The 12,230-nt window shown below is 45.3% G+C and overlaps 1 protein-coding gene across 3 annotated transcripts in view; it reads left to right on the top strand.

Moving 5' to 3' along the window:
* ATXN7L1 (ataxin 7-like 1) overlaps positions 1-12,230 on the top strand; it is a 280,106-nt gene that overhangs the window by 123,787 nt on the left and 144,089 nt on the right. The window contains exon 4 of one of the 3 annotated variants that reach the window (XM_012000358.1): positions 2,189-3,956. The exons of the other annotated variants lie outside the window; for them this stretch is intronic. Coding sequence (XP_011855748.1) covers positions 2,189-2,271 — 83 coding nt within the window. The 3' untranslated portion in view covers positions 2,272-3,956. Of the gene's footprint in view, positions 1-2,188; positions 3,957-12,230 lie in introns of those variants that run through there. 3 annotated transcript variants of the gene reach the window in all.

A 12,230-nucleotide genomic window follows, 5' to 3' on the forward strand; every position in this document is an offset into this window, starting at 1 on the left:
AAACGAGACATGACCTTTTGCAGAAATTGCAGATGAGCAAAAAGGGCACAGGAGATGAGCATATGATACAAAGGGGAACACGATGTTTGCAAAGTCTTCTCATGCTGGCTGTGGGCCTGGCTGAAGTTATTATGCCCACGGGTTTAGAAACAAGAGGTAGCCTCATGGCCTGAGGAAGACTGCCATCTGCAAAAAGTCATTCTCCTAATGCCAGATGTCATTCTGGATGGCAGGCAAGAATGGAATTGCAAACCCAGGTCTTGGGGAGCTCCTCCCTCCTCCATTCCCCCTTCTTGGGAAAGAGTCCTTGAGACCGTGAGGACTGAGTGGACACAGAGGGACGGGTCAGTGGAGGGAGCAACAGGGATACCAGACATCCCAAGAGAGAAGAGATGAAAATAGAACCTAAGAAGGGAATTGAAGGGGAGAAGAAGATGAGCGCCTTACCCTAAAGTAGGAAGAGTGTGTTAATAACCTGTTGCTGCATAACAAATGACTCCAACGTTAGCAGCTTAGAACAAATCTGTGTTGTCTTGCACAGTTTCCGTGGGCCAGGGATCTGGGAGTGGCTCAGCTGTGTGGTTCTGCTGAGTCTCTCATGAGGCTGCAGTCAAGCTTTCATCTGAAGGCTTAACTGGAGTTGGAGGGCCCACTCCTAAGATGACTCCCTCACATGGCTGTTGACTGGAGGCCTCAGTTCCTGGTGCTCAGTACCTTAGGCCTCTCCACAGCCCTGCTCACAGCATACCAGTTGACTTCCCTGAGAGCCAACAACCCAACAGAGGAAGGGAGAAAGTCAGAATGCCTTTTATGGCCTAGTCTCAGAAGGGACATGCTGTTACATCCACTCTATTCTGTTCATTAGAAATCAGTCTCTAAGTCCAGCCCACACACTACAGGAAGGGAATTGGGCTCCACCTTTGGAAGGGAAGAATGTCACCACAGTGACACTCTTGCCAGGCTCAGAAAAGCACAAGAATCATTGACAGGGCCTTTGGTGTAAAGATGAGGAGGGCTGCAGCCATTGGGGCCTAGGGGTGCAGCCTGATTGGGCTCAAGAAAGATGGTTGCGTAGAGGAAGGGGCATTAGAAACTCTCCATGGGCTTGGAGCGTACCATCCAATAGGGGTTGTGCAGGCCCCTTCTCTCTTTCAAGCTAAGGAGCGACTTTGCTTACAAAAGCAAAGCCACCTGTGAGTCCCAAGACTCAGATTTGGTTCCAGAGAAGAGAAAGACAGAGCTCGAGGCTTAGACCCAAGCCTGTGCTGGAGAAAGAGCAGTACACAGCACTGTGCATCTCCTTCTAGGTTGTCCGCCCTGCCAGGTGCCCAGTAGGAAAAGAACAGGGATTGAAGGCAGAAGGGATGTCAAGGAATAAAGAGAAGCTGCTGGGCTGTGATTCTCAGGAAAGGCATTGGGAGGGGGTGTTAAGCAGGAGGTGGAGGAACCCCACCATTTTTTTATTAAAATCCCACTTAGGATGATAGCTCAGTCCTGCCAGTAATGACAGCAGTCAGCCCTTCGTGGCTACCACTCCTGGGTTGCACAGAGTCCCTCCCATGGGGCGGATGTTTGTTTTGGCCACCCTGGCTCCATAAATGGATTCCATGTAGCAGTCTTCTTTTGAGAATGCAGAGCCATTGGGGTTATATTGTACTGTGTCTGTTCTTATCTCCCCTATCATCCCCAGGGAATAAGCTAATCAAACTTACTGATGATTTTACACTGAAAAGGAGATAGCTAATAACTTGGGTGACAAGTATTAGAATACAATGTGATGTGGATAAATTGGGTCCATGTATTAAGAGCTATAAAATGAGATTCTATCAAGGCATGAATAATGGTGCCCATGAAAAGGATTAATCAAATACCCCATTAAAAAGGTATAGGAATTCTGGTCAGACAGCCCTTGTTTAATTGCACTCCTGGCCCCACCCCACCCCCACTCCATTCCCCCTGAAACTGCTTTCTACTAGGAGAAATATGGAAAAGAGTTTAGAGGAAGTAATGGAAAAATTGGGACATACATTTTGGTAGAACAGGATCATGAAGACACATTTAAGCAACCAGTGTTTAATTTAGGGGGAAACATGGCAATTGGCATGAGTAATCATTTACAAATATAATTTCCAAAGGAGCCGTGTTGATACCATTCAGCAAATGCCAACAAAGCATTTACTTTCCAAAGGGAGAAAGCAAGACAAGAGAAATGAAGGCATCTCCGGGAGTGGACCAGAGAGCAGCCAAGCCATAGAGAAGCATCAGGTGTGAGAATGGGAAGCGCAGAAGAGGCGTACAACTTCTGAAAGATCTCAGAGGACTGGCATTGTCTGGAGAAGGCTTCCTGGAAGAGGAGACTCCAGCAGAGCCCTGAAGTGTGGACAAGCTTCCATTCACTGCAAATTCGTGAGCACACTCTGGTGTCAGGATCTAGTAAGAAAATGGGCTTGAGCAGAGCAGGGGGTACCTGTGGGGTTCTTCTCTTCATTTTCACCACCACAACACTGGTCTAAGCTACCATCAGTTCCCACCTGGACAACTGCAAAAGCCTTCCAGCTGCTCCTGCTTCCACTCTTGCTCCTCTACAATTCATTCTGCACACAGAAGTCAGAATCAAAATCAAAGTTCATCATGTCATTCTCTTGACTTGTGGCTTCCCATTGCTCTTAAACTAAAAGTAGAAATCATTATCATGGCTACAAAGTCTTGTGTGGTCTGGGCCACATCCTGTGCCAGGCTCCCTTTCATTGTCTATATTCCAGTCAAGCTGGCCTTCAAAATTTCAGCACATTGGATCTTTCTGCCACAGGGCCTTTGCACATACATGCTTTTCCCTCTGTACATGTGATTTTCGTTCATCCTCTCTTTCCAAAGCTAACTCCGACTCATCCTTCAGACTGCATCTTAATGATTACTTCCTTCTGGAAGACTCCCCTAATTTTCACAACTAGATTAGCTCTCCCTCATATGTTGAAAACAAGTATTTCTTGTGTGAACATATATGTTTAACGTCTGCCTTCCCAACTCAGCCACAAGCTCTGTGAGGGTGGGGACTCAGTCTTTGCATCTCTCGGAGCCTAGCATAGTCTCAGTAAATACATGATAGCTGGAGCGTGACATTTCATTAGGAACAGTGAGGGTTGTTGAGAAATTATACCTCACCAGTATATAGGAGAGTACCATTATGAATTCTTAATGGGATGAAAACCTGAATTCATGTCTAGACCCTGCCACCTGCTGGCTGTGCTGTTTTAAATAAATTGCAGATCCTCTCAGAGCCTGCTTCCTCATATATAAAATAATGGGGATCCTAACAGCCCCCTCAAATGGTTGTAGCAGGAATTTAATTAAATAATATATGGAAAGGCATTTTTAACTGTGAAACCAGACATAAATATCGTTTGTCATTTTTCCCAGTGCATGGCACACTGGGTCATTAAACATCTATTGGATGGATGGATGGACAGACAGATTAACAGTTAGGGGGCCCGTATGAGTGACAAGAGGAGAACTTGGCATATGGAAAGCATGATGGAAGCCAGAAAAAGGAGAGACTTCCCAGAAATAGGACGAGGCTTGTTGATTCATCCAGTGTCACATGCAGTAGAGCAGGCAAGAGAATGAGGGGGAGAAATCATTTAACCTGGGTGGAAGGAAATCACTGGTGACCTCTGGCCGATTCCTCCTCAGCCTTTTCTTGTTATCTGGGCTTTCAATGACATGCCTTAATTGTAACTTAATCACTTTACTGATTTCTATCTTGGGGAGGGGGGGAATCAAATTGATTTGCACATACGGCAAAATTGGTAAGATTACTCCAGCTGCTGCCAGCAGGTGCTGACAAGTGAAGAACTGAACGTCAGAGAATAAGAAAATACACTAAACATTTATTTTAATAAGGCCTAGAAACCTTAGTTATTTAATAAATTGCCATGGATAATTGGTTTCAGTTTCAAGAGTTGATTCATCTTTAACTCCCTGTGTTCCAGAAGGAATCGTGCTGGATGTGTAGACAGAGCCTTGTGGTTTGAGACCCATCTGAGCTATCACACATTTCTCTGAGCCTTTTCCTGTCTCTCTGATCACACCCCACTTCCTGCCACCACTCCGAGCATCCACCTGGGATAGGTCACTCTGACACACACACACACGCACACACATGCACACGCATGCACTCGCGCTTATTCACTATCCAAGCTGCTAGTCTTTTTATTGGCTCCTCCTCAGGCGAAGAGGTTTAAGCCTCACCTCCCTGCTGGGCCCTGATCCAGCTGATCTGTTTGTGTAGAACCTTGGGAGTGAGTGGCCCGAGCTGGACCTGAGCCCAGCATTTATCATCTCGGCGCTGACTCCCACAGAAGAAGGAAGACATAATGAATAAATGAAACCCCATGACTATTTCAACATTTATCAGCCCAGTACTCCAAACCTGGCTGATAAAATTGGCTACCTGGATTAAAAAAAAAAAAAAAAAGTAAGAAAAGTAAGAATAAACTAGAAAAAAAGGCCACTAAATAATATCTTTTATATGATTTAGTATATTTGTTATATATTTAACATTTTCTGTGTAGTAGTTGGTGATGTGTTACATGGGTTTATGGGGAAAGGAGGCAGCATGCAAGAACATTTTTAAATGGTTCAAAGAAAGGATTTGAAGCCTTACCACCCCCTGCCAGCCCGCAGACCCCCTTCAGCTGGATGGCTCAAGATGTAAAGACAGAATTGTGCCTGTCTCCCTTCTCTTCCCCGTACCTCCCAAATCAAGGACCTTTTTTACTGTCCTGTGTTCAGATGTGGAGTGTCATCGGCAGAGTGGTTTCCTATGAACTGATACATATCGTTTGCTAAGAAGGAAGGCTAAGGCCCTGGTCTATCTACAGATGGCACAGTTCTGGGAAGAACCACCACATTCTACCCTGGTCAGTGTAGGGAGGTACAGAGTAAAGACTTCACACACCCGCCTGTGTTCTGTGGTAGGCCCTCGAGGAAAAACTGGGTGGTCACCAGGGAGACCCAGGCATAGGCAGGGAAGGGCCCCCTTGCAGAGTGGCATGGCAGGGGACCACAGAGCCAGAGCCTGTCACCACTGATCTGTCCTCCACTGGACTACCAAAGGGGCAAACCCCAAAGCTCTTGAGTCCTTCCAGTGTCCAGAAACGTGAGGCTAAAATCTCCTGCTTCACACTGAAGAGTGTGATGGTTCAGAGCCGGACTGGGAGCAAGGTTCACTGCTCAGCCAGCCTTGTCTAGCTCCTGCTCTGACTGAGTGTAAATCTTCTCATGTGTGGAAAATGGGTATAATCATGCTTCTCAGAGAGGTGGTATGAGGATTAAACATCATTATGCATGTAATGTGCTTAGACTGAGCCCAGCCCAGGAGGAGAAGTGAGCTGATGGAAGCATGGAAGGCTCTGATAGGTTTATTCCCCTTACGAAGTTCTGATTTCCCTTCACATATCACTGCTGGGAGCCAGCCCAGCCTGCTCACCAGGAATTTCATTCCACCATAGCTCTTAGAGGTCGAGGTGGGAAACCTCAAGAAGAAAGCAGTCCATGAGGGGTTTTGGAGCAGGGACTGGGAAGAGGGACAGGGATGGAAAAAAGGCTTAGGGAAGAACTGTGGAATTCCTAGTGATCCAGAGAGGGCCTAAAAGAAGAGCACCAGCCAGCTGGGAACACAAGTACTTAGCCTCGAAACAAAGCAACTGTGTCCCAGGGCTCAGGCAGGGTGAATTCCAAGGCATATCAAATCTTTCAAAAAGGGCCAGGCATGGTGGCTCACGCCTGTAATCCCAGTACTTTTGGAGGCCGAGGCAGGAGGATTGCTTGATCCCAAGAGTTTGAGACCAGCCTGGGCAATATAGTGAGACTCTATCACTACAAAAATATGTAAAAATTAGCCAGGCGGGGTTATGCACACATGTAGCCCAAGCTACTTAGGGGGCTGAGGTGGGAGAATCACTCCTTGAGCCCAGGAGATGGAGGGTGTAGTGAGCTGTGATCGCACCACTGCACTCCAGTCTGGGTGACAGAGCGAGACCTGTCTCAAAAAAAAAAAATACAGAAAGGTAGACTAGGATGATAACTGGGGGAAAAAAAAAAGCTTTTAAATGTCTGCCTTTTTGGTGAAAAATAATTCAAATTAATTTGGCTTTGAGAATTTTAAATGCACACATCGTAATAATTGCATAAACCCCAGAGCATTGTAAAATCAGAGTTGGAAATCTCTTACCATCTATACTATAAAAGCAAGAACCTAATCTTGCAAGCAGAGTTTTAAAACTCCTGAGCCCAAGGAAGGTATCAGTCTGCCTGTGAAATTTGCCTCCTTCCTTCTTGTGATTATCTTTTCCCTCCCTATCCCTTTTTGTCCTTACCTTCTCTCTAGTGAATGTGAGCAGAGAGGAGGCCTCACAAACCTGATTTTTTTTTTTTTTCCAAAGATACAATCCCTAGGAAAGCCAAGGAGAGAAATAAGAATAGAGAACCAGCATGTGCTCATTTAGGCCCTCTACCTAATTTCTTTTATTCCCCTCTGATGTCTTTTTGGCCCCTTTCGTGGCTGTACAACTAATGCTGTAATGGTTTTGAAGGTAGTGTTAGTAGCCTATTGAGTTTGAAGGGAGCCTTGACTTCTGAGTCCTTTTATCATATCCATCTTTTGGGAGCTTTTTTCCCCTCTGCAAATCAAAACAGGTATTTAATTCAGACATACTTAATTTTAAGTGTTAAAAATCTCCCATATATTAGTATGACGCTACTCATTTATTTTGTCCATCATGTAGGTGCCATAGCTCTGGAGCATATAATTTAGGGTTCTGGACTTTACCACAGGTACCTGGAGGTCATCACCGTTAAGTGAATGAGTTCTTTATTAAGCCAATATTTGATCAAGCCTTGAAAATACTAATAATTATGTTCATGGGACTGCCTGCTGAGATTAGAAAACGAAAAAATCTTAAAGCTTACATTTCTTGCATAAGTAAATAGCCACATTTAATCTTCCCTTCATCTGTGATTTATATTTATTACATTTGGTGAGCTTGGTTAGTGGTTTAGATTCCTTAGGTTTTTGCTACATCCAGGTTCCTATTATGCAATCATCTTTGATAAAAACTAATGCATACAACACCGGACCCTAGAGTATAACATGATGCCAAATCCCTTTCCAAATGTGTTTCCCACTAAAGCAAACTATATTGAAAGGCATTAAAGAGAAGCATTCCCTGGTCACTTCCAATTGGAAATATATATATTTCTTTTTTCATAAATCACATTCACGTTGTTCTCTGTCTCATTACCTCTATTGTGAGCGCTCCCTTTGCCCACACGCTCATGAGAAAGCGATTACGGTGGGTTGTGCCCTCCTTAAGAACATGGCTGGCAAACAGGGTCTTTTTAAATGAGTGATTATTTGCATCAAAATGAGTGCATTTGGACATATTGGCATGCATCAAGAGCAAAATCCAGACAGTGAGAAACTGCAGATTAGACAGCAAGAGTCTTCAACAGGAAAATTGTAAGGAAAATAATGAGGGGGAAATTGGTCGCTTAAAATAAGTTTAAAAGGCATGCAAAACATGGGAGGACTGAAATGCAGCCTCTGAGGATACACACATGGGCGATGACATCATAAACACACACAAGGACACAAAGACTGTGGAGCCAGGAGTCTGCTTACTGAGGGAGGTGGGTGGCTACAAGTGGACCAGACACATGGAGTGGGGTGCTTGGCAAAGTTCTGTGTCTCCACCTGCATGGTGGTTACCTGGATGCTGACCTTCCCATCCCTCCCAACGCAGTGCATCTCTTTTGTGTGGTTTTCACTGCCCATGCTTTATTTTACAATACAAAGCTTTTCTTTTAATGAGTCTCCTCAGGGTTCACATAACCAACATTTTTTTGGGAAATTCACTTCAGGGATTGGGGTCTAATAATAAAATGTGTCTCACTTTTCTCACTAAGAGGGAAATTGAAATTCCAGCTGGAAATTCACCAGTAGGATTATCTGACAGCTTGGTCAGAAATGAGAGAAAAATTTAAAAAGAGGGCCAGTGGATGGAGCTTTTCTAGGTTCTGGCTACAGAAGACTCCCCTGGTCTTTATTTTTTTCCACGTTCATTTACACAGTGAATTATGTAGTTACCACTTTTAGTAATGGAATAAGCCTTTGCAGACTCACCTCCTGTAAACAAAAACAAGGACCCTGATGGCAGCCATATTGCTCCCTGCCCTTCCCCTCCTTACCTTGAGTGATGTTTAAAGAGCACAGAGGTTTGCTTAAGGGAACTCATCCCTGCTGCCAGCACCAATGTCCTCTAACCCTCTTGCCCCTGAAAGTGCCGGTCTGAAGTGACTACCCTAGTGGTGTGATGTAGGATGTCCTCTAATATCCTTCCAGCTGGGGTATCATTTCTTTAAGGGTTTTTTCCCTATTAAATTCAGTTCTTCTAGAGTAAGAACCACCTTAGTATGAATGAGTTAGGTGAGCGTTCCAAAAGCGGGTAAAACCATAGAGAGCATGACACTGGAAACCAGAGGTAGGGGCACAGGAAGGAAGACCCAAAAGAGGGGTTGCTGGGAGTTTTGCCTTTTCTTTTTTTTCTTGTTAGACCTGGCCTAAACTTGTTGATATTTTTTAGCTTAAATCTGGAATCCCACTAAAACACAACATTTACGTCTGTCCCCAGGGCTGGATGGTACTTGCAGGACTCAGTGCATAAGCCTGAGTCCAAAGATGTTTGGGAAGAAACAGGCCAGTTTCCACTCCATGAGGGCAGGGACCTTACCTGGTTTTGCTTACCATTCAATTCTCAATTCCTAGCACAGTGCTTGGCACATAGTGTGTGCTCAGTGGACATCTGATTTAAAAAATGAACCAATAGGCTGAGTATGGTAGCTCACGCCAGTAATCCCAGAACTTTGGGAGGCCACGGTGAGAGGATTGCTTGAAGCCAGGAATTCAAGACCAGCCTGGCCAACATAGTGAGATCCTGTCTCTACAAAAAATTTTAAAATGTGCTGGGTGCAGTTGCTTATGCCTACAGTCCCAACTATTCAGGCCGAGGTGGGAGGGTCACTTGAGCCCAGGAGTTTGAGGCTGTGATGAGCTATGGAAGGCAGCTATGCTTATCACTATACTACTAACACTGCACGGTATGGACCACAGTGAGCTGTGATTTCATCACTTTACTCCAGCCTGGGCAACAGAGTGAGACTCTGTCTCTTAAAAAAGAAAACAAAAGAAAGAAAGAAAAGAAAAGAACAAACAAACAAGGGACCAGACTGACAAACAGCTTGAAGCAAAAGAGATATTGCAGAGATCTTCCAAGATGGGCAGTGAGAAAGTGTCTATGGTCACTCCAGGGGCTGCCAGGGATGTCCTTCCCCTCTCCTCCACTCCTGCGTTTTTTCCCATCTGAAGCTCAGGGTCGACCACCTGTGCTCTGTGCCTGCCTGTCCTCAACAGGAAAATCAACCAGTATAGAGTTCTTGAGACGTAACAGCTCTTACCACAGTCTATCCCTCTTGCATAGCACGTTTTGGGTCATAGAAGTATTTTCCCACAAATTGTCTAATTTGTGCTACACAATACTCTCATGCAGTGGGTAATTCCCACCTTACACAGGAGGAAACTGAGACTGAGAAGGATTAAAATGGCTTTGTGGGTGCAGAGCTGTAACTAGATCTCAGAACTCTGGATCCTTACACCCCACATCCTTTCTACTGCACTGTCCCAGGCACTAATGCAGACAAAAAGCCTCATCAGGATTCAGACCTTGCCCTCAAGAAGCTGAAAATCTAATTCTGAAAGAGAAAACTCCCATAAATAGTGAACATACCAATAAACATAGAGCAGCACTGCCTGTTCCTTCCCCAGTTTTACTCCTCAAGGATGTTCTGAAAGAAGAGGTAACTGTTGCTTTTTCTTAGAAGGGTTCTTTCTGTGTAAACTTATTTCCAGAGTGTAGAATGGGTGGTTCAGCCTATCTTCAGTTGTCTGCTATAATGGAGAGGAGAGGGAGAGCGTAAATAATAAAAACCCAAAGTTAATCCCAAAGATCCAACTTTAATCACCTGTGTCAATCTCACACTTCAGCAGACCTCATTAGGAATAACCACATCGGCCGGGCGCGGTGGCTCAAGCCTGTAATCCCAGCACTTTGGGAGGCCGAGACGGGCGGATCACGAGGTCAGGAGATCGAGACCATCCTGGCTAACACGGTGAAACCCCGTCTCTACTAAAAAATACAAAAAACTAGCCGGGCGAGGTGGCGGGCGCCTGTAGTCCCAGCTACTCCGGAGGCTGAGGCAGGAGAATGGCGTAAACCCGGGAGGCGTTGCTTGCAGTGAGCTGAGATCCGGCCACCGCACTCCAGCCTGGGCGACAGAGCGAGACTCCGCCTCAAAAAAAAAAAAAAAAAAGAAATAACCACATCATAGATAGGAAAAAGAAAGCAAAATATCTAAATAAAAATCCATCTATAAACTAGATAACCTTCACCTTATACCAGTGTCATCTGTAACAGAGTTAGAACTACTAACACAGAATGTCCATGCTTTTGGACTTTCTTCCTCCCAGACTGTTTCATGTGTGTTCTCTCATTTGATGTTCTCAATTATCCTGTGCAGGAGGTAGTGCTGATATTGAGGTTTAGAACATTTAAGTGACTTGTGCAAACACCCACGGCTACTTAGTTGCAGAGCTGCAACTTGCACCAGAGCTCTTTTCAGCCCCCAACTCTTTTCCCACTTCTGCAACCACCCCTATCTCCTCCAATGGCTTCTCCTTCAGCCGTCCTTGAGAAAGACTCAGCAGCAGCAGCTCAGCCACCTGTGAGTCTGCAGCACTGGCTCTCGCCAGCTCTGTGGCTCACATCACAGTGGTTAAGTGTTCACTGACCACTTGGCTGTGTTACAATCATTTAATTAGTCTGTGTCACGGAGGAAGAGATGCTTTATTTATAAGCCTAATAGTGAAAACTTCTGAGTCTTCAGTTCACTATGAGCTTGGTGGCATTTGGATGATCTTGGGGTCTTCCAACTGTGCTCTTAATCCACTTTGTACCAAGAGGATAAACAAGGGAGGACTTTGTTCAGGGTGCAGCCACTGTGTTGAGGACTACAAGAAGGTTGTGGCTGGGTTAGCTGAGACAGGGCAGAAGGAAGGCAGGATAATGAGAAAAGCCACATTTTAGGACCTTAGGAAAAATAACCAGACCTTTTTATGCTCCTCTTGCAATGAAAAAAGTGTAGAATTTATCTTCTTGGGACCTGGGTTGGGGCAGTCTCAAGGTTCACATCCATGTGTCAGTTGACAGCCAGTGCTTCTCAGCCTCAGCTACATGTTTGAGCCACCTGGGAAGCTAAGACTCTGCACGATTCCAGTGGCAGCCAAGCATGGGAATGATGGTCAGAGTGCGGTGTGGTGACTGTCACGTGTTCTACACTAGGGTGAACTACATTTCCCAGAATTCCCTGTCCTGTGGGTTTCTAATTGGCATGGACCCCAAGATAAATTCTTGGGAGATTCCAAGGATGGAAGGGCAGCAGCACTTTCCAACACGTACGTTGTCACTCATTTGCCAGCCGGGCCTGCAACTGCTCCACCTTCTGGATCCTTCTTCAACTTCTCTGACTCCTGGGCCATATGTGTGCATTTAGCTCCATGGTGAAGAGCTGCAGCTTCTGCAGGACATTTGTACCATCATGGTCAAAGGCAACAAGAAGTGACATGAGTTTCAGTCCATCTTCATGTGGTTCCAGTTAAGGCCTGTGAGTTCCTGATTGTTCTCCCCAACTGCCTGTCCTGTGAACCTCACACACTCACGTCAGATGCAAAAACAACCACCTTATAGAGGCTGCTTAACCAGCTCTTACTATCGCAAAAGGTCAATACCTAAAATAAATTCATGTAAATGCTGATAGATATGTCTGTACTGTATTCATCCTTGTGTTCTGCTTCTTCCCTTGAGCCCTGATACAGGTGGTTTTCAAGATTGTGGTTGTTTGAAGGATTGGTATCCACCGAAGGAGGCCCAGTATAAGAAAGACATTCAGGTGATTCTGATCCATGGAAAGGCAGAGCTGACGCCTCCCTGTCTCTACCCCCACATCCCCAGGGGGACACCTGAGGGGGACCCTTTGAAAATCCTTGGTAGATGAGTAGTCTTCAAGTCTAGTGGTAAATGGGAGGCCCCTGGGCAGAATCTTAAAAATGCAAATTCCTG

This window comes from Mandrillus leucophaeus, unplaced genomic scaffold (genome assembly GCF_000951045.1).
Source record: "Mandrillus leucophaeus isolate KB7577 unplaced genomic scaffold, Mleu.le_1.0 Scaffold627, whole genome shotgun sequence".
Taxonomy (NCBI): domain Eukaryota; kingdom Metazoa; phylum Chordata; class Mammalia; order Primates; family Cercopithecidae; genus Mandrillus; species Mandrillus leucophaeus.